Source organism: Ovis canadensis, chromosome 11 (genome assembly GCF_042477335.2).
Source record: "Ovis canadensis isolate MfBH-ARS-UI-01 breed Bighorn chromosome 11, ARS-UI_OviCan_v2, whole genome shotgun sequence".
NCBI classification, from domain to species: Eukaryota; Metazoa; Chordata; class Mammalia; order Artiodactyla; family Bovidae; genus Ovis; species Ovis canadensis.
In genome coordinates this window covers 48690077-48711687 of record NC_091255.1, presented here as the reverse complement: position 1 = coordinate 48711687, position 21611 = coordinate 48690077, and the positions used below count along the sequence as shown (strand labels likewise).

Sequence of the window (21611 nt, the reverse complement as noted above, 5' to 3'; positions counted from 1 at the left end):
TGCATCTCCTGCATTAGCAGGTGGATTCTTTGCCACTAGTACCACCTGGGAAGCCACCCAGTATTCTTGGGGTACCATTTATTTTTCACTTATCTGCATTAAATATATATATATATATATATATATATATATATATATATATATATATGGCTGCATGGCTTGTGGTATCTTAGTTCCCAGACTGAGGATAAAACCTGGCCACCTGGCATTGGAAAATTAGAGTCCTAACAACTGGAGAGCCAGGGAATTCCCCTGCGTTTTCTATTCCATAAACTTGGAAGTTGTCTCACTCTTGTGCTTGTACCACATATCTCTAGGTCTTCACCTTTCCCAGTCCCTCAACCCAAGTCCAGAGAACCTCAAAGGCTCCTCTTGGAAGACAAATTGCTTTGATGATCTTCTGATTCTAGAGTCTAGAGTCCACATTCTACACCTTCATAGTTCTTCTCTGAGCATTTTCTAGCCAGTCTGAGGCCATCATAGTAGTGTTCATGTACAGATAATCTGTATAGAGTATGATAATGTCTTTGTCTTTTTCTGGCATAAATTAAGAATTTCCTTAGGATAGATTCTTTAAGGAAAAACACCAAAAGACGTTTCACTCAAAGTGAAATAATGTTTTTTTCATCAATTCCAGTAAAGTTTGATTTTTGGAGTCATAAGTGGGAGGGGTTGGGATAGGAAATTAATTTGGGATTTGCTGAAATGGTTCATAGTTTTTCAACTTTGAGTGTTTACACTATTAGAGAATTTAAGCATCTATTTTATTAAAAGAAATTATAGATAGGTGGTGATGACCATGGCTTTCCAGGTGGTGCAATGATGAAGAATCTGCCTGCCAGTGCAGGAGATGCAGGTTGATCCCTGGGTTGGAAAGATTCCCTGTAGTAGGAAATGACAACCCACTCCAGTATTGCCTAAAAAATTCCTTGGACAGAGTAGCCTTGATAGGCTACAGCCCATGGGGTTGCAAACAGCTGGACACAACTGAGCACGCGCACATGGTAATGACCTTAGGGAGGCAACTAAGAAAGAAAGGAAAGATGGTTTTTTGATTTCTGTAAGGTAATAAATGTGTCTTGGTGCTGAAAAATAGGACGTGGATGGGCTGTGGAGCAGTAGGGATGGGGGATGTACAGAGTTGGACAAGTGGGAATTGAGTGATCAGCTACAGTTTCCATTATCCTTAGCCTGGTGGTTCTGAAATGCCCTTGGGTGTTCACACAGGGTACAGTGAGGTAGGGAAGGCATTAAGGAAGCAGGAGTTGAATCAAAGAGGCAAGTTAGGAGGCCTTGGTCAGTAGCTGCAGGAGGGAGAGGCCAGCGTATAGGGCGCAGAGGCGGGGGAGGGTGTCTGGGTCCCATGTGTACTGGGGGCCGGATCTCTGCACTTCTAGGCCACTCAGCCCCACTAGGGCCTCTGTGAGGGTCAGTTCCTCTTCCCCAAGGGAGGAAAACAGCTCAGGTCGCAGGGGGAATACACCCTCTTTATCCTGGAGGAAATTCTGTTCCATTGTGCTCTCCACCTGGAAGGAAGCAAAGTAGCGTGAAAAGAAAGAACTGGAAACCTCTATTCCTTTCTCCCAACTCACAAAATCCAGAAAGAGGGCTAACTTTCTCTCACTATAACCCCTTAGGTTACATTACATGACAACTCTGCCTGGGCTTTTTAACAGCCTTGTAGGATGGGCAGCACATTTATTTTTAGACCCATTTTACAGAGGAGTGAATTGAGGCAGACTCAGAGACATTAAGATTGACTCACATCACTTGGCTAGGAATAAACCAAGCTAGAGTTTTCTGTCTCTTCTCCCAGGATCAGGCTGAAAAACGCAGATAGTTGCCCAGAAATGCACTCCTCTACCTCTACTTGTGAAATAGCAAATAGGAAGAAACATGGAGAGAAATGAGAAGTAGGCATGATCTCCTAGGATAAGACAGAGACCCTGTAGGATGGTTCTGTCATTAGGTTAGATCGTATCTTTCCACCAGTTACAGCTGACTCCCTTCCAAAGTCTCCCTAACATCTGCCATTTTTTTCTTACCAGCTTTAGCTGCACTGGTAGGATCTTTTTCTCCACGGATTTTACCAGCAGCTTCTGCTGGGCTTCACTTAGCTCTGGAGAAAAAAAGCAGAGGAAGCGATGTGTGTTGGTGCAAAGGGAACTACAAGTTCCAAATGGATGTACTTCCAGAATTTCAGCATTCACTGATTTATATGTTCACCCACGGTGGAATGCCTGTTCTGGGCCAAGCGCCTTTGCTGGGTGTGTTAGGTAAAAATCATGCTCACTCAGGGAACTTCTCCGCATTGTAGCCGAGAAGACAAAATAACTTGTAATTATAGTGTAGGCTGTGACAGGAGCCATAGCTGAAGACCTACCTTGGTCTTGGTGTTTGAGGGCGGGCTGCTGCTTCTTTTTTTAAATTAGTTAATTAATCTGTCTGTGCTGGGTCTTAGTCGAGGCATGTGGAATCTAGTTCCCCGACCAGGGATCAAACCCGGACCCCCTGAATTGGGAGCATGGAGTCTTAGCCACCACCAGGGAAGCTCCTAAGGGCAGCCTTCTTAAAGGAACAAACATCTCAGCTTACATGTGAAGGATCAGAGTGTTTTTCAAAGTGGGACAATATTTCTTGCAGAGGGAAAAAGAATTCATGGGTAAGATCAGAAGATGTTATCCTCAGATTAAAGCTATCAGATATTGAAATGAAAATGACAAGCTTAGCGATATGCAGAAGTGTTAAATATATGGCTGATAAAACTAGGATTATTTCCCAACCTCTGTTAGCAAGACTAGGGTATGGTGACCATGTGAATCTTAAGGAATGAAACCAATGTTTTTAGAATGTAGATATAAACTACTTAACTGCAGTATAATTTGCCTGGCATTTATTTACTCATTCATTCATTTACGAATTCGTTTAGTGACTCATTCCTACTGCTGAATAGGTGTATAAATAAAGACCTCACTCCCCACTTACCTGCTAGGGCTCCAAGGAAATAGAGGATGGCGTCCATAGCCCCCTTTGATTGCAGGACATTCTTTGGGAGTGCCTCCAGGGTCTCTTCATGTCCTTTGCCTAGAGCTCCTTCAAGCTGTGGGGAAAGCTGGGTGACTATTTAGGAGAACATGGGTAGAGCTCCCAGTGCCTGGCGCATGACAGTCCCTTGAGATGTGTTAATTCTCTCCATTTCCTTGTTTCTTTTTCAAGATATCAAGTCCTGAAAAGTATTAGACTCTTGGGTTCCTTGGTTCCTGAGTCTTGGACTCTGGAAAAGAAAGGTCGAGCCCCCCTCCAAAAGAAGGTTCTGCTGGCCTGCTGGCCTGCTGCCCAGCCTGGGAACCTGCACTGTTTGCCCATCTCCAAAGAGACGCAGGGCGCAGTGGCAACCCTGGCAGCCTGAGAGGGGGGCACTTGACCAGCCTTGGAGAAGGCACCCACTGCCGACTCCTCTGGCCACTAGCCATCTGCCAGGTCCGTGGGCTCCTCCCCCAGCTCCCCCACCTCCATGTTCCCCTGCATCTCCTGCCTTTCCCTTGGGTCCTCACCGTCAGCTCTAGGTCTTGTAGCTCCTTTTTCTTCCCTAGGAGTTTGCTGAGGGAGCTGAGCAGGGAGTTCTTCCCTTCCGGGCTCAGTTTCTCCACTTCCCAGGTCTCCCTTTGAACCTCTTCTTTTAGGGTCCTGAAGTCCTCGTGTACCGCCCCTGTGGCAACAGTAGATGTGGCATCCTCTTCATCAGTTCAGTATATGCTCTCCTGGCGGGTCTCCTTCACTCAGCTCTGCTTAGGCCCCCAGGGTCTGCTGCCCCTGAGCTCTGCTCTCAGCTAGAGCCTGGCTTCTTTTTTTGCTTGACCAAGGTTTACAGTTATAAAGTTATTCCCCAGACTTGACTTATGGTGTTGAGTGGGGAGATGGGGAATCGAGGGGTGGGCCAGGACCCACAGTATCATCTAAACCAGGCGTTCATTCCCCCTGAGATCCTAGGCTCCATCCCAGATCAGTAGACAACTGACTTCCCTTTCTCTAGGACCACCACCTCAGAGTTGAGAAGGAAGCTCTATTTTCCCTTCTTAAGAGTCAGTTGACAAAGTGATTTTGGTGACTTTGTGAAGACCAGGAGGGGACTTCTCAGAAGTGTGTGCGTGCTGCCTGCCAAGTCGCTTCAGTCGTGTCCAACTCTTTGCAACCCTGTGGACTGTAGCTCACCAGGCTCCTCTGTCCATGGATTCTTCAGGCAAGAATACCGGAGTGGGTTACCATGCCCTCCTCCAGGGGATCTTCCCAACCCAGGGATTGGACTCGTGTGTCTTATGTGTCCTACACTGGCAAGCAGATTCTTTAGCACTAGCAGCACTGGGAAGCCCCAAGCGTAGTGGGTCTAAATCCAGGGGCATGGGCCGGCTAGGGATAGCTCGAACCTTGGCCTGCCCCTCTAGCGGCCTGGCATCCTAGGAACACATCCAGCCTGCTTTGGAAAGAGTGGGCTTCCTGGAAGTGGCTCCAAGCCCCACCACCAGGGACTCAGCACTTGTCTTCCTCTCCCTTCACCCCAAGGTTACTTCCACTGTCTTCCTGCCAATGTCTAGGGAGAAACACAAGTTTCCTTACCAACATCAGATGCCTGGATAACTGCAGGAAAAAAAAAAAAATCCAATTAGAAGGCAATCCTCCCAAACAGGAGCCATACCCAGGGAATGGGACATGAATGGAGGTTAGGAAATACATCCTATCTCCTGCGATGTCCCAGCTGTCTTAAGGATACTCTTGTTCCATTTGTGGGAGGCAGAAATGGGGCAGCAGAGAAGCTAAGGCATTGGGAAACGGGGCACTTGGATTGAGTTGGCATCAGTGTGACTCAGTGGCTCCTGCCCCAGGTGCTGGGCAGCAGAGACGCAGATGCGCGTGTGACAGGTCGTTATTACTAAGGCCTTGAGGACAGAGGTCGGAGGCTTCTGACCACCCGGGAGTCTTGTCCAAAGACTTTCCCCCTTCCACTGCTTTTCCCCAGGCTATTGGAATTCCTGCCGTGTTTCAGAGAAAATAGTTTTTCTGAGATCTGCTCTGCCACATTCCTTTTCAGTCCCAGACAGAAGGGAAGAAAAACATTCGAGTTTAAAAATCCTATCAAGAAAGTTGCAGTGAAATGACAGGAAACACTTACGGGTGAACTTCTCGTCTTCTGGCTTTTCTGAAGACAGAAACAACACACATATGTCAGCATAAAACCTCTTTGTGCCTTTTTATCTAGAACAGTTGTCAAGGCAGCTTTATCAGTGATCATTATAAAAACAGAGCTCATCCGCCTCTGCAATTTTGGGAACACACACTGCCTCCAGTGTTGCTGCTTCTGATGGTGCCTTCCGGTCTCTTTCTGTTTCTCTGTCTCTCTTGGGCACATTTCTATGCCTCTATCTGCCTTTCCTAAAGCTGAAGATGGATATTTTTAGAGCCTTGGGAAACAAAACCAGGGGGATCCTTGGGGGCTTCTGGTATACCCTATTAGAGGGTGCAGGATGTCAGCAGATAATGTCAGGGGTAGGGAGGAACACATGGGGAGCCAGGAAGCAATTTTTACTTACCTCCAGGAGGGAAGGTGTACATGTTATCATTGTAGATATGCGGGATATCTGTAAGGAACAAGAGCGGGGAGGGCAGAAGGACTTTTAACAGCTGCCCCAACTTTCTTTCTCTGGCCTCAAGCCTATGGACTCTGCTAAAGGCTAAGAACCTGTCTTTGAGTACCTCAACATTATCCTCGATCTGTCTCTACGGCTGGAAGTAATCTTTTCTTCCTCTGTAAATCTTTCCGTATGATATCACTGTTTTCTACTTTGCATTCTAGTACTGGTATCTGTGTCTGTTTCCTCCATCAGAACCAGACTTCTATTTTTTTGGCCATGTGGCATGCCAGATCCTAGTTCTCTGTCCAGGGATCAAACCCAAGGCCCCTTCAGTGGAAGGGAGCAAAGGAGTATATTGTATTGTGGTCCAACCTCCACTGTAGGGGCTGCCCTGGGAGTGAGGAACCCTGGATTCTGAGCATCTCCTGAGTGCTAGCTAGGCACCTTTGTTAGCAGGGAGAAGGGAGTACAGAGATGAACAAGCACAGCCTCTGTTCTCAAGAATTCTGGGGCCAGGAGTTTCCTGGTGGTCTAGCAGTACTTCCACTGAAGGGGCCTTGGGTTTGATCCTTCCCCAGTGTTGCCACAAGAGGGGAGCAGGATGCCTTAGGAGTGTGTGGGTAACTCTTGTCTGCAGGGGAAAACATGCTCACCCCACTCATCTTTGCCTTTGACCATCAGCTGTCTCACTCGAAATGCCAGGACGCAGCCCTTGGGGATGGTGACAGCCTCCTTGTGGTTTACGGATCCCTAGGAGTAGACAATGAGGATTTGTGAGTCTGCAGAGATCCTGCATGTGAGATGTTGGGAGTGAGGGGGTAAAGGGCAAGTGGAAGGCCAGGCCCAAAATCCTTTGGGGAGATAAGAAGTTAGGAACCCTTCAGTGGTGTGCTGATCACCTTTCCATCCAGTGTGGAATGAGTTTCAGAGCTCCTCTGCTCATTTCTGCTGATCACCCCTTTAATGACCTCTTTCTGTCTTCTGGGTTCAGACACATGAAGGAACTGGGCAGACCTGTTCATCACCTGCCTGTGCATCCCTGTCCCACTTTAGAGCGTCCATCCAGGCCCTGGTTCCTTCTTCCTCTTTGCCATGTGTCCCATGATCACCTTCTTCAGGAAGGCTTCCGTGATTAATCCTTACTCCTGGTTCCAACTCAGCCCTTGAATATTTACACAGTATGTTGTTCAGTTGCTAAATCATGACTGTCTCTTTGTGACCCCGTGGACTGCAACATGCCAGGCTCCTCTCTCCTCTATCTCCCAGAATTCGTTCAAATTCATGTCCATTGAGTCGGTGATGCTATCTAACCATCTCATCCTCTACCACCTCCTTCAAAAGCCTTCAGTCTTTCCCAGCATCAGAGTCTTTTCCAGTGAGTCAGCTCTTTGTATCAGGTGGCCAAAGTATTGGTGCTTCAGCTTTAGCATCAGTCCTTCCGATGAATACTCAGGGATTTACTTTAGCATTGACTAGTTTCATCTCCTTGCTTTTTTTTTGGATCTATACTTACACAATATAGATATAGGTAAGTAAAGACTACTTATTTACATTGAATTTTCCAAGCCTGCATTCTCTGGCCTTTCACCTCTGTGTCTCCTTCATAAGACTGAGATCTTTCTGGCAGCAAGGACGTCTTTCCCAAGATTGGGAGCACTGTAAGGGAAGACTGGTGGCTGTGAGTTTCCCCTTCCCTAGTAGCTCCCTGTGGCAGCTGGCACAGGAATCTACCCAACTGGGCACCTTGACCATAGAGATGATTGGTTCCTGGCCAACTGGTGTCTGGATGTTGAAGAGCAAGGGGAGGGAGGGAGTGGGTCCTTTTCAGTATCCTGGGGCGGAGGGCGCTGACTGGGGAAAGCAATGCAGCCTCTGAGGGTAAAGTCAGTGTAAGTGTGCGGGCAGCAAACCTGTAACCCCAACGGGGCAAAGAATGGGAGGGAGAAGCAGCCTTCGGCCCTGCCAGCTCTCTCCAGGGTCACCTCCTGCACGGCCTCCACTACTTCCATCACCACATACAGATTCTCTCCTCGACTTCGCATCTCCTCCAGGAACGGGTGCTCTGCCAGCAGCTTCCTGTGACAGGAGAAACAGAAGGGGCCTGTCCAGAGCTTTTCCCCATCTGGGCCCTGCCCTTCTCTTTTCTTCTGTCATTCCCAGGAGTGAGGCACGGGGGTGTCAAGAAGCGTGAGGACTCTGGAGCAAGACAGGCTGGAACCCAGCTCTCCCGGCTCCTGGCAGGGCAGCTTCTCTGAGTCTGGGTTGCCTCATCTATAAAACGAGGATAATGACACCTACCTCCGGGGAGAAAGAGAGAGAGAGAGAGACTGGGGAACCCTGGGGCACAGCACCTGGCCTAGAATGGGGTCTCGTGGTTGTTTCTTTCTCCCTTGGATTCCCCTCCTTTTCCTCCCTGTTCTTAGTTCTGTGCCTCTCTCCTGGGCAGGGGGTGGGGGGTGGGGTGGGGTCCTTTCTTTCTCTCCACTTTTTTTTTTGGCTTGTGGAATATTAGCTCCCTGACCAGGGCTTGAACCCGGGTTCCTGCCAATGAAAACTTGGAGTCCTAACCACTGGACCACCAGGGAATTCCCTGCAACGTAGAAGTATTAACATGGCCAGGCGGCACATTAGATCTCTCCCAGGTGCACTTTTGACAAAATCCTCTCCCTCACCCTGCCAAGTCCATCCACTCTGTTGTCCTCGAGACTTTGCGTCCATTCAGCCCTTTTCTTTCTGTTTGCTCCTCCCTACTGAGTTTCTCTCTCTGATGGGCAGTGGAACACAGTCTTGCCTGATCTGCCTGCCTTCCCTGTTCTTTATCCCGTGACACACTTCCTCCGTCTGGCCAGATTAATCCTGGCACATCGGAGCATCGTCAAGTCTCCCCGTACATGGCACAGCATAGATGTGTCCTTGTCCTGGGTCCTCCGTGGTCTTGGCTCTCCCTACATTTCTCCCTTGTTTCACTCTTACCTGCTTCTACCAAACTGGCTATTCATGGCCCCTATAGGTTAAAACAATTTTTTTTTTAATGGATGGATTGCATTTATTTATTTATTTTGGCCACGCTGTGTAGCATGTGGGATCTTAGTTCCCTGACTATGGATGGAATCCACACCCCCTGCATTGGAAGCTTGGAGTCTTAACCACTGGACCATCAGGGAAGTCCTGTCGCTATAGGTTTTGAGATTTCTCACCTGTGTGCTTTTGTAATGCCATTCTCCCAAGCCCTGCAGGTCCCATTTCTGCTCATCTTTCAAGGCCTTCCCTAGGGCTTCCCTGCTGGCTCAGATGGTAAAGAATCCACCTGCAATGCAGGAGACCCGGGTTCCATCCCTGAGTTGGGAACATCCCCTGGAGAAGGGAATGGAGAAGGGAATGGCTACCCACTCCAGTATTTTTGCCTGGAAAATTCCATGGAAGAGGAGCCTGGTGGACATGATTGAGTGACTAACACTTTGACACTTTCAAGGCCTAGGTTGTGGGCTGCCTCCTCTGCGAAGTCTGTTCTCATTTCCCCAGCAAGAAGTCCCTCTGACCTGCCACAAAACTCAGGCAAAGCCCTCCTCAGGCACTTACATTTCTGGCCTTGGATTAGAGTTACTGTTGTACATTTACCCCCACTCTGAAATCGCAAGGCAAAGGTATTCTAGTGCAGTCCAGCACCTAATAGAGTGCTTTGTACTTAGGCGGGCTGAGTTTACTCATGATTCCCCAAGCACCTCAGCCCTTTCTTCTTGCCTCCCCAGCACTCACCTCCTTTCAACCACCACTTAACTACTTAAAAAGTCAGTTCCCTTGTCAAGTCAAACATCTGAGGAAACCTGCAGACTTGGCAACTGCCACACCCCTTGTGCTGCTGGGGCAGCGTTCCTGAGGGCTGCTCCCTGCAGGCTGGGGCTGGGTGGGGGGCTTTGTTTACACAAGGAGAATGCTGTGCTCAAGTCGCAGTAGGGAGCTTTTAAGGTTTCTTCCCTTTTTAGTGTATTTTCATAGAGTCTTATGGTAGGGAAAAAAACCCTAGAGAATTTCATCCAACACTTATCATTTTTCAGGAGAGAAAGCTGAAGCGAAGTGACTTTTCCAAGGCCACACAACTCGTTAGTGTGAAAACACTCACCCTCGGATGTTCGTGATAGTGGGGAGGTGGTGGAAGGATGGGGGTGAGGTTGAGAGGAGTGGTTAGGAAATGGCCCGGAAGCACCCACAGGCTGAAGGGTCATCTTCAAGAGCTCCTCTGGGGTGACCGTAGGTGAAAGTTCAGCGTGAGGGCCCTGCCCTTTGGCTCAGGCCCAGAGCACCCTTTCACTGCACAGCTTTGCCCCGAGTCTCACCGCTCCTGGTGCAGGGTCTCCAGAGCCTTGGGTGCCACACTGAGGGTCTGGACCTCCAGGGTGCTGTTCTGGGACAGGCCGGCCGTCCCCTTCACCTTGACCGTCTTTGGCACGTCCACCTCTCCCTCCACTCGGGCGTCCAGCATATTCTTAAAGCCAAAGTTCCCCGAATCTGTTGGGTCTGCAGGAGGGAGAAGATGAAGGGGGCTGGGCTGAGGGGCGCTTCCTCCTCCCTGCCTCCTTCAAGAACTTTCTGGCTAGAGGATTCCCACCCCTGTCCCCTGGGCAGAGACAGTTTCAGGTCCTCCTGGTTGGCTGGCTCTAGCCCCTCCCTCAGTCCCCAAGTCTGTGGCCAAGGCTGACCTGAAGGAGAGCTGCCAGGTTCGAGAATGTCCAGGAAGGTGTAGTCGGTGCGGACATACCGGGCACCCCAGAAGAGGGTGCTCTTCCGCTTCCTCAGGACCAGGCAGAAGGGATGGAAGCGCTTGAAGTCTATGAGGCTGTCCAAGGGTGTCAGGTCCCCTCGAGGGTTTAGTTGTCTGGTCAGGGCCCGGGTGACATTTTCAAACATGGTCATTGTCTCTGTATGGGGAGGGAAAGTGACAAGTTGGGAGGAAGGGTGACATCTTCCACCGAGACAGGTCCATGGGCTCTGCGGTAGGGTATGCCCTTAAAGACGCCTGAATCCTCTGGATGTCAGAGCTGAAAGGGACCAGAGGAGTCTTCGTTTTATGGTGAGGAAATGAGGCCCTGAGAGCTGAAACAACTTGCCCGGCTGCAAGGCTGGCTAGAGGGGGCAGCCCTCCCCTCTCTTTATGAAGGGCTCTTTGCTCACTCCCTGCTCACTTTCTTCATGGACTTGGAGCCTGACTGGCACATCTCATTAACGTGGAAGTAAAGCTCCTTGCACTCAGCTACGCCCACCTTGTCTCCCCACCAGTGAACCGTGAAAACCACCACCTGGGGAATCTGGGGGAGGGAGGCAGCCACCGCTTGTGCCTAGGAGGACCCAGGGGACAGTGCTGCTCACCCAGTTGCTCATTCTTTGGGTGGGAGTCACTTCCCTGTATCTTAATGTCGCTCGAGCCCTGCTCCTGGCTCACAGCTGTGGGTAGACCCACTTCCCTCCAGGTACCACTCAACAAATCCAGACATCTTGCTGCTCTTTGCTTTTGCCCCGTCTGCTTGTAATACCTCCTCTCCCCTCTGGAATCCCAGTTCGTCTAAGACTCACTTTGGGTTACTTTGGGTCACTCCTCTGTGACCCCTTCCTTCCCCGCTTCCAGCAGCCAGTGACTCTACCCCATGTCCCCAAAGCACTGTGTACATGCCCTTCTGAAACACCTGCCACCTCATGTGGCTGTGATCTGTTTACTTGACCCTCACCTATTTGACCGTGACCTCCCTGAGTCCAGGAAGTGGGTCTTAGTCATCTCTGTGGCCTCAGCTCCAAGCACAGTGCCCAGTGCAGACGCGGAGCTTGACAAATGTGTGAGCAAAGAATGAACGAAGAGGTGAATGAAGAAATGCAGCCCTGTGGCTCAGATGGTAAAGAATTTGCCTGCAATGCAGGAGACGTGGGTTTGATCCCTAGGTGGGGAAGATCCTCTGGAGGAGGGCCTGGCAACCCACTGCAGGATTCTTGCTGGGAAAATCCCATGGACAGAGGAGCCTGGTGGGCTACAGTCCATGGCATCGCAGAGTCAGACACCACTGAAGCAACTAGCACTGGGAGACATCAGCTAGGATCGGAGGGCCCTGGAAGTGCGGGGCCAGCATTAGGGTCATGGCCTCCAGAGGTTCATGGCCTCTGGTCTCTGCCTTTGAGGTTCAAGTCCAGGTGTTTTAGCTGGTCAGCCAGCTGGCCCAGCTGAATTATCCCCAGGGATGGAAGAGGACATACCGGCTGGCTGGAAACCACCTCACACCCGCTGTGGGCACCTCACAGAGTCAGGGAGCCCGGGGGCACACTCACAGGTACATAAGGCCATTCTGCCAACCATACAACCATGCTTCAGTGCGCTTTTTTAATCCCTCATTCCTTGGAGAGCTCAGGTGGGACAGGCAACCTGGTCATCCAGGAAAGTCTTGGGTGACTGCTGTCTCCTCCTCACCAGAGAAGTGCTCATGGGGCCACCTCTCCCTTCCCTCCCCAAGGCCGGTCAAGATTCCTACCGCACGGGCTTCCCTGGTGGTCCAGTGGCTAAGACTCCATGCTCCCAATGCAGGGGACCCCAGGTTCGACCCCTGGTCAGGGGACTAGATCCCACATGCTGCAACTAAAAGATGTAGCCAGACCCAGTGCAGCCAAATAAATACATAAATACTAAAAAAAATATTTCTACCCCGCTGGCCCTATGGGACTCCTGGGCCCTTCCCGTCCCACCCATGTTCTTGTTCACCCCTAGAACACCCCCTGCCCCCTACCCCCTGGTGTCATCAAGTTCTTACCAGGGAGCAGTGCTGGGTCCTGTCTGGCGACTGGGTCTTGGGTGAAGGTCAGGAGCCCTCTGGGTCTGCGGGCTTAGAGAATGACCGTACCTTACCAGGTCAGGCTGTGGCTTTATGCCTCTGTGGAGGCAAGGATGTAGGCTTGCAGGGACCCCGCCTGCCTCAGTGACCCCACCCCTCAGCTGCTCCACTTCCGGGAGAACAGCATCAACCTGTTCCACGTGCTCCCTGCCCCAGGCCCTGGCCTCCTGAGGGCTGAGGGGAGGGGTGAGGTGCTGCCAGGCAGGTGCCAGCGTGGGTTGGGGAGAGGTGGCGACTGAAGTTTGGCTTGATGGGCTGAGAAGAAACGAAGGAAGGTGCCTTGGAGGGGGCTGCAGAGAGAGGCAGTGGGGACAGGCAGGTGTATATGTGTGTGTGTTCACGCGCGTGTGTGTGATGTGGGACAGGCATGTCTGTTTTATCATCATGGTCATCAGGAAGCACCTAGGGTTCATGATGAGGCCTTGTGGGTGTGATGAGGGGATAAGAAACCCTGTGTGTCTTCAGATTCCAACAACAAGCAGAGCAGCTGAAAAACTGTCCTCTGCCCTGTTTGTCAAACAGGGACCTAACTACGGCACTGCTAGCGGCTTATATCTGTGTAGGGGGAGACGGAGATACACCAAATGTTTCTTTGCGTTGCTTCCTGTTCAGCATCTCTGTACCTCATGTAGTATTGTACACACACATATGCATAGGCAGAGGCCCAGTGGTGTTAATGGAAGAGCCCACAGTGTGTATTTGCCTTGGGAATTCAGACTCCTCACCATTGGTTACTCAGGTCTTGCTCTTATCTTCTTTTAATTGAAGTATCATTTTTGAAAATTTCATTGTATAGTTGATTGACAATGTTGTCCTAGCTTCAGGTTACAGCAAAGTGATTCAGTTATACATATATGCGCCTATTCTTTTTCATAGTCTTTCCCATTATAGTGTACTATAGGATCCTGAATATAGTTCCCTGTGCTATACAGTAGGACCTTGTTTGTCTGTTTTATATGTAGTAGTTTGTATCTGCTAACCCCAAACTCCTAATTTATCCCTCCCCATCAAAGTCTTGCTCTTATCTTAAATCTCTGCCTGGAAGGAATTGTGAAGGAGACTTTACACACATGACAGGTCCCTAGATGACAAATCAAGACACTTACAAGCAAAGCTCCTATGTTGTTGGGATCTGTGACTGTCCATCCGCACATAAATCTGAATACCACTTAGCCTTCATGCTCTCACCTGTTGGCTTTCCTCAATATCACCCACCAAAACTGAAATGTGACCTTGAAGGCCATGAAGAGTAAGTTAGGTCTTTACTGGAGGTTTTCTTGAGGGGTTGGTGGTGAATGGGAGAGAGTAGATCACAGCACCCTCAGCCAAGGTTTTAAAAACTTGACTACTTCACCTTTATCCCGAGAGTCTCAGTTAGTATGTCAGCTGCTCCCAAATCTCTCTCCTCTGGGTCCTGAAACAAGACAAGACCTTGCCCTTGCTGGGCCTCTGGTTCCTACTTCCTATCTTCCTTTTTTAAATTGATTTTTAGGTATTGACTTTGCATGAATACAATTTCATTTTTTTTTTTTAAATTACTTGAAAAAATTTTCGGCTGTACTGGGTCTGTGCTGCTGCATGCAGGCTTCTCAAGTTGTGATGCACGGGCTTCTCATGGCGGTGGTTTCTCTTGTTGCAGTGCACTGGCTCTCGGGGGTGTGGGGCTCAGGAGTTGCTGCGCACAGGCTTAGTTGCCCCCCAACATGAGGGGTCTTTCTGGCCCAGGGATCTAACCTGTGTCCCCTGTTTTTGCAGGTGGATTCTTAACCACTGGACCACAAAGGAAGCTCCCAACCTTGTTTTTAAAAAACTTTTTGGCTGCAACCTGCAGCATGTGGGAATCTTAGTTCCCTGACCAGGGATCCAACCCAGACCCCCGTGTTTGAGGGTAATGTCTTAACCACTGGACCATCAGGGATGTCCCCTGCCTCTGTCTTTTGGTTCACCTCCTTTTCTACCTACCCACTCTCATCTTGTGTAGCTATCTAGTACATCCTCCTTCAACAGCTCTAACCATCACCTTAAGCAAACATCCTTCCCTTAGGAGAAGAAAAGCTGGGAGCTGGAGTGTGTGGGAGGGCTGTCATTAGTCACGCAGTTCCCATCATGAGAGCATGTGTATGCAGAAATGTGTGTCTGTAATATCCTCTCCACGTTTCGTTTCCTGGTTCTTCCTGGATTTTCATCTTTTCCTCTCTATAGCTCTTATTCAGCACATGGATGTGATTCCATAGCAACCAGCATGTGGTCCTGGGCTGTGCAGTCTCCCATCCCTTAATAAGTTCCAGAGTAGGTGGCCCCACTCCCCACCTTCTTCCCAGCCCACCATTGCCTTGGCCAGACTTTGGAGAGTTTCTTCCTGGTGTCTATCTTCCTCCCACTGACTGTAAGTCAACGTTTCCAGTTCAGCTCGTTCTCCAGAGATTTGGAGAATAGTGGTTTCAAGAAGTCATGCCTGGGGACTTCCGTGGAGGTCCAATGGTCAAGAATCTCACGCTTCTACTGCAGGGGGCACAGGTTCGATTCCTGGTTGGGGAACTAAGATCCCACATGCTGTGCAGCGTGGCCAAAAAAAAAAAAACAGTCACGCCTGTATCTGCTCTTCCCGAGGACCCCCAAAATCCATCTAGCCAGCTTTCTCTCCTCTGGCCTAGCAATATTGCTCCTTTATTTCTCATGCCATCCTTTCATTCTGAACTCTGCCAGGCTTGCTCCCACTGACCTCCATCCCATTGCTCCATTCCCCACACTGCCTGACGGTTTTGCAAGCAGGAGCCTTTGAGGGTTCAAGGCACAGAGAAGAAATAAGGGTTTGTGAGGCTAGCCGGTTGAATGTCTTGTGCTTTTGGCGTAAAAACATCTCTGTCAGCTCGTCCCTGTGCTACTCCTCCCATCCACCCAAGATATCCCGTCTTTCTGTCCACCTCCCCCTCTGCCCCGCCCCCATCACTACCAGTTCCTCAAGAAAACCTCTGGTAAAAGCATTAGGAAGAGACCACAGAATTCCTTTGGGGCTTCTCAGGTGACGCAGTGGTAAGGAATCAGCCCAATGCAGGAGATGTGACGCAAGAGACCTGGGTTCCATCCCTGGGTCAGGAAGATCTCCTGGAGAAGGAAATGGCAATCTACTCCAGTATTCCTGCCTGGAAAATTCATGGACAGAGAAGCCTGGTGGACTACTGTCCATGAGCTGCAAAAAGTACAACACACACACACACACACACACACACACACACAGAATCCCTTTAGGGTTCAGAGACTTCTTTTCCTTAGAGTCCTTGTTTATGTTCGGGGGAATCTGGGGCACAATTGTACTGGAGGAAACTTAAACTGTACTTATGTGTAGGAACGCTTTAGGTCAGTTAATAGAGACTTGTTGAAACAGGAGCCAGGGTGGGGCAGCTGTGCTGATGCAAGAAACAGACTTTGCTCTCTATCTCCCTCTGGTGGTAAATTAGGGAAGGTAAAGGGTGATAATCACCCCTGAGCTGTGCGCCAAGCTTGTGATTTGTGTGTTGCTGCTAGGAGATGGGGGATCAGCCAAGGGGATCAGGAAAGGGAATCCATTTAGGGGAGGAAGCCCCAACCACCTGTCCTCTGAAAACCTGAGCCACAGAGTGCACTGCAAACCCTGCAGACAGATACAGACATTGGGACAGGTCATTACTTCCTTATCCACTTTCTTCATTTATGCAATGTGTGTGTGTAGATAGACCAGATGACTTCCCAGGTGGCGCTAGTGGTAAAGAACACATCTGCCAATGCAGGAGATATGAGACATAGGTTCAATTCCTGGGAAGATCCCCAGGAGGAGGAAATGGCAACGCACTCCAGTATTCTTGTGTGGAGAATCCCACGGACAGATGGGCCTGGTAGGCTACAGTCCATAGGGTTGCAAAGAGTTGGACATGACTGAAGCCACTTAGCACATGTATGTAGGCCAGATCCCATGGATTGTGTAGCTTGCCAGGATCCTCTGTCCTCCATTATTCCCAGAGTCTGCTCAAATTCATATCTATTAAGTCTGTGATGCTATCTAACCATCTTATCCTCTGCTACCCCCTTCTCCAGATTGAAGGCAAAAGGAGGAGGATTTGGGAAGGTTGGAGCATTTAGGGGAAGTGACCCCCTGCCCAGACATGCTTCTAGACCTTTGCTGAGTAAAAGGAGGTGGACTAGCTAGGGATGAAGACAGGCCAGAGTGATGGAGGAGCAGAAAGAATGTGCCCCTAAGGCATCGTGTTTTATATTTCTCCTGGGAGGTTGGAAGTTTTGGGGTGCAGATTTCAGATTGTGAGATGAATGAAATAAAACCCCAGACTCTTTTCTTACCCCTTAAAAACCTTTAAGTTTTCTTCCCAAATTCCCAAATCAGCTTTGGAGCCCAAAACATCTCCCAAATTCTGGCTGAGCAGACACTGGTCAATGGCCTGTGATACTTACTCAAATCAAAGTTATGCTGAAGAACTGAAGAAACACATCAAACTCAATGTCCAACTTTAAGGTGCCAGCCCTCACTGCCCCCAGCCCTCTGCTGCCAGGTTCCCTAACTGTCAGGCTGAAGATGCAGCTCCATCAAGGGCTGGAACTCCATCCATTCCCTGGCTGATGAAAGAGAAGCTTTCCTCCTCAGTTGTGATTCCTAGGCTCTCCAGATGGGACAGAGTCTCCAGAGCCTGGTTAAAGAGACTGAGTCGAAGGTGGAGCCTTTGAAACTCTGCTTCCAGGAAAACTTGGAGACGAAGCTCCTCTCCATTTCTCCAGCTTCCTCAGTCTGTGCCAAGCCCTACTCTTCTTTTCCCTCTTCCAACTGGGAAAAGCCAGGTGTTGTTGGCCACACCTGAAAGATAGCAAGGATGGCATGGAGGACACAGAGTGGTGACGAGGCCCGGGCTCCTGGGTATAGTGGGGTCCATCCCTTTGTATGTCAAGGTTGCAGAGTTAACCAGGGCTGGGTGACCTTCAGCTCCTCACCCTAAAAGCCCCTGGGCAGCTTGAAGGGAAGACAGAAGAGCACGGCCTCCCACCGGAAGAATTTGTTCCAGGATGGTCACCACCTGCATGATAGAGAACAAACATCACAAGGTGCTTTGCATCTGGGGACCTACCAACTTCAGAGACGGTCTGCAGTAAAATTTTAAATTTCAGTCCCTGCCCCTTCCTTGACCCCTTCTACCCAATTGTGCCATATCACAGAAGAAATGGGCATGCGTTAAGAATCTGGAGATGGGAGATCTGTAGAGAGCTCTGCCAAGGGCCTGCTGTGTGGCCCGGGAGAAGTACCCTCTGTTCTCTGGTCCAGAGTGCTCATCATGAGAGAGGGGGTGGAATTGGGTGCGCTCCCACATCCTTTCTAGTATTCAAGTTTACCTTTGTTGTCATCCCTGACATCCACTGTGCAATCCTCAGATCCTCACCAACTCTGCCTGTTGGAGAAGGAAGACTTTCTCCATGGACACGGCCAGCAGGTGCTGCTTCTCTTGGCTCAGCTCTGCAGAGGGTACAGGAGAGGTGATGGCATGAGGGACAGGGCTATGCTCTCTCCCTCTCTGGTGGGCAGGGGATTGTAAGGCAGCTCTGGGAGTTGTGGCTTGCATGTGTGTGTGTTTGTTTGTTGGGGGTGCCGCAGATTCACTCCCCTCCAGGAGAGGATAAGAGAAGATTCTTAAAAGGATATGTTCCCCTCTCCATTGGGAAAAATGAGTGGGAGTAGGGGGTGGGGTAGGAAGACTTGCACCTCTTATTTTTCTTTGGAGGGGACAACTGGAACTTGGACCCTGAGTCATTCTGCTTTGTTGCTTGGTACCATAGCTGGCTGGACGGGCATGCAAGCTGTGCATGGGTCCCCTGCTTAGTTTAACACTGCTGTTGTTAAGTTAGGGCTTCCCTGTTGGCTCCGCGGTAAAGAATCTGCCTGCCAATGGCTTTGATCCCTGGGCTGGGAAGATCCTCTGGAGAAGGAAATGGCAACTCATTCCAGTATTCTTGCGTGGGAAGTCCCATTGTCAGGTGAGCCTGCTGGGCTACAGTCCATGGGGTCCTCCCCATGGATACGACTTAGTGACTAAAAGGACAACACTTGTCATCTTAAATAATAACCCAATAAATTTTTAACATATTTCTCGTTTTGCACTGGGACTCATAAATTATGTTTCAGGTCCTCCTTCTTGGTACCACTGGGCCGAGTCCAGCAGGGCCGTCAACCACATCAATAACACCCTACTCCCACTCGTGACGCTTACCGCCCAGAGCCTCCACAGGGAGAGGATGTATTCAGCCAGTATGGGGCTGAGTTTGCCAGAAGTCTCTTACAGTCATTTGAGGACTGAGTCCCCGGGCCTGCCCCTCGGACTCCTAGAACTTCTGGCTTGTTAAGATCCAAGCCCCCCTCACCCATATGGTAGAGAGGTGAGAACTAGTCAGCTAGATATTCCCGTAGTTAAGAGAGACGGAGTTCTGTGAGGGAGAAACAGGTCTCCCCACTGAGAGGGAGGGTTCCCTCGGCGCAGGAGTCTAATCTCCACCTTAGCATAAAGAAGCCTCCATTGAATTGGTTGTGCTTGCCGAGATCTCTCGGAGGAGGCCAGTCCCGCCCAATCCGACCTGCGTCTGGCCCCTACTGTCCCTAGCCCCAACCCAGGCCGCCCACAACTGCCCCAAACTGCGTTAAGCCCCACCCTCATTCCGTTGTCCCGCCCCCACCACCTGGGCCCGCCCTCAGCGCCGAAGGTTTAGCCATCACCAGCACCCCAACTCGGCCCTCAGAGACCAACCTGGCCCCCAGCCGTTTTAAGCTCCGTGGTCCTGCAGTCACCACTGCAGCGTGCTCCGGAGCTCCTGTGTCGCCCCACCCCAAGCCTCCCGCAATCCTGCCCATTCCGTCTCGGCCCCGCCCCCGCGAGGCCCGGCCCCGCCCCCGCGAGGCCCGGCCCCGCCCCCGCGAGGCCCGGCCCCGCCCCCGCGAGGCCCGGCCCCGCCCCCGCGAGGCCCGGCCCCGCCCCCGCGAGGCCCGGCCCCGCCCCCGCGCGGCCCGGCCCCGCCCCCGCGAGGCCCGGCCCCGCCCCCGCGAGGCCCGGCCCCGCCCCCGCGAGGCCCGGCCCCGCCCCCGCGAGGCCCGGCCCCGCCCCCGCGAGGCCCGGCCCCGCCCCCGCGAGGCCCGGCCCCGCCCCCGCGAGGCCCGGCCCCGCCCCCGCGAGGCCCGGCTGCGCCAGCAGCCACTCGTCCACCTCAGCCTGTAGCTCCCGAAACCCCGTGGGCCCTCCGGGGAACGGCTGAGGCCCAGACAGAGCTTTGAGTACAGGACAGCAGTGACCAGAACCCTACCCTGTGTTAACTTCCATGTAACTTCATCCAGGGACGGCGGAGCCTGGTGGGCTGCCGTCTATGGGGTCGCACAGAGTCGGACACGGCTGAAGCGACTTAGCAGCAGCAGCAGCAGCAACTTCACCCGAAAGGCCTGCCACTCACAGGCACTTGAGTGTGGGCTTTGGTGTTCTGGTCCTCCCTCAAGAAGCCCTCCGCAGGGAAAGAGGATCACATCAGGGCCTGTTGTGGGGTGACGGAGGAGCTCAGCTCCTTACAGTATTTTTCGATGGGCGTTGAGGATTCTGCCGAGGGGAAAGGAACATTACAGGCAACTGCAACAGAAGCACGACTGAGAGCCCTAAGGGTAGAGGCGTCCTCCTGCCCCGAGATGAAACCCAGCCTCATCCTGCCTGGCAGAGTGGTGGTGGAGGCTGGGCGCAGGGAGAGGATGCACTTAAACGCCCAAGAAACCCGTGGCTGGGATTCCTGACATCACTACATCCTGTCAAAGTCTGCGCGACCCCTCTGCATCCCAGCCACCATCACCCCAAGGGACTCTGGGAATGAGGTCCTCACTTGAGCAATTTCTTTCCTTTCTGGAAAAGGGGGGTCTTTGTGTCCCTCTCGCCTTCTGAGACTTTGTCCACCTTTTCCCAGCCTCCATCATATTATGTGGTGGGAGGGAAGAAGAGTCCTTCAGTTTCTCTCACCTTCAGAGGGGAACAACATCAGGTTCTGGTCCTTGAATAGGAACATGTCTGTGGGGGTCAGAAATGGGGCACTGACTCCCTGCCTCCATCTTGCCTTCTCTGACCCACTCTCCTCACCGCATATACCCACATAGTGTGGTCTCGGAGAGGGGAGGAGTGGTGTGAGCTGTATGCTTTAGGGAGATGCACAGAAAGGGTTGGAAGGGGCTGAGAAGGGGGTCTAGGGTCATCAGTTAGTTTGGGGAGCAGAATTTAAAGAGGAATGGAAGACCTCCACTGCCCAGATTTCAGCCCTGAGGCTGGGGGACCAGCCCTGGGGGGGCCTGCCTCCCCTCCTCTCCTCCGTGTTCACCCAGGTTCCACCTGGCACACTGCCCATCCCCTTCCCCCTAATGACTGCTGCTTGGGGCAGGCTGATGGTGGTGATGGGACTGAGAGAGCCCTGGGGAAAGACAGGCCATCAAGGGGCAGGTGGCGCAGGGGGGAGCATGGGAGAGAAATGAAGACAGGGGAACCTGGCAGATGGGGTGAGAACTCTGGCAGGAGGTGGAGCTGTGAGGGGAAAGCACCGGTTGGTGTCTCAAAGCCTGGGTTTTGCTCACAGATTCCCCACTGAGAAGGTGGTGACCCACTGGATTTTTCCCAGGTAGTTTCTTAAACACATGAAATGGGGACTGCAGCAGCAATGTAGCCTAACCTCACAGGATTCCTGTGAGATAATAGATGGAAAAGTCCTTAGAAAAGAGAAGAAAAGAGCAGGGGAAACTTCCTGGTGGCCCAGTGGTTAAGAATCTGCCTTGAAATGGAGGTGACTCCGGTTCCATCCTTGGTTGGGGAACTAAGAAGCTACCTGCCGCAGAGCAACAAAGCCCAAGCGCTCAACTACTGAGCCCTGTGCTCTGGAGCCGATGTGCCTCAACTAAGATCCAGTGCAGCCAAATAAATACATATTATAAAAGATGTGGTATTATGAAAGATGCCCAGCAGCAGTGAGGAGGTGGATGGAGCTAGCCCTCCTGTCTGGCTCCCTTCAGCATCTCACAGCCTCGGTCACCATGTACAGACAGTTTCTCCCCATGCTCCTGAAGCTTCTTCAGCTTCGT

The 21611-nt window shown here is 51.3% G+C and overlaps 1 protein-coding gene and 1 long non-coding RNA gene across 2 annotated transcripts; both read right to left on the bottom strand.

The window, feature by feature from the left end:
• Positions 1-602: 602 nt before the first annotated feature.
• GSDMA (gasdermin A) lies at positions 603-12846 on the bottom strand. The gene is made up of 12 exons (XM_069542424.1): positions 12413-12846; positions 10325-10543; positions 9962-10142; positions 7538-7703; positions 6281-6377; positions 5586-5633; positions 5168-5194; positions 4615-4635; positions 3555-3709; positions 2986-3100; positions 2046-2119; positions 603-1526 (listed from the first exon to the last, which is right to left on the bottom strand). Exons 2-12 carry the CDS (start codon positions 10536-10538, stop codon positions 1284-1286), a joined length of 1341 nt encoding a protein of 446 aa, XP_069398525.1. The 5' UTR covers positions 10539-10543; positions 12413-12846; the 3' UTR covers positions 603-1283.
• Positions 12847-16816: 3970 nt separating this feature from the next.
• Positions 16817-19395, bottom strand: LOC138415173 (uncharacterized). The gene is made up of 4 exons (XR_011247151.1): positions 19267-19395; positions 17864-17984; positions 17468-17550; positions 16817-17333 (listed from the first exon to the last, which is right to left on the bottom strand). It is a non-coding gene; the product is annotated as an uncharacterized lncRNA (long non-coding RNA).
• Positions 19396-21611: the final 2216 nt, after the last annotated feature.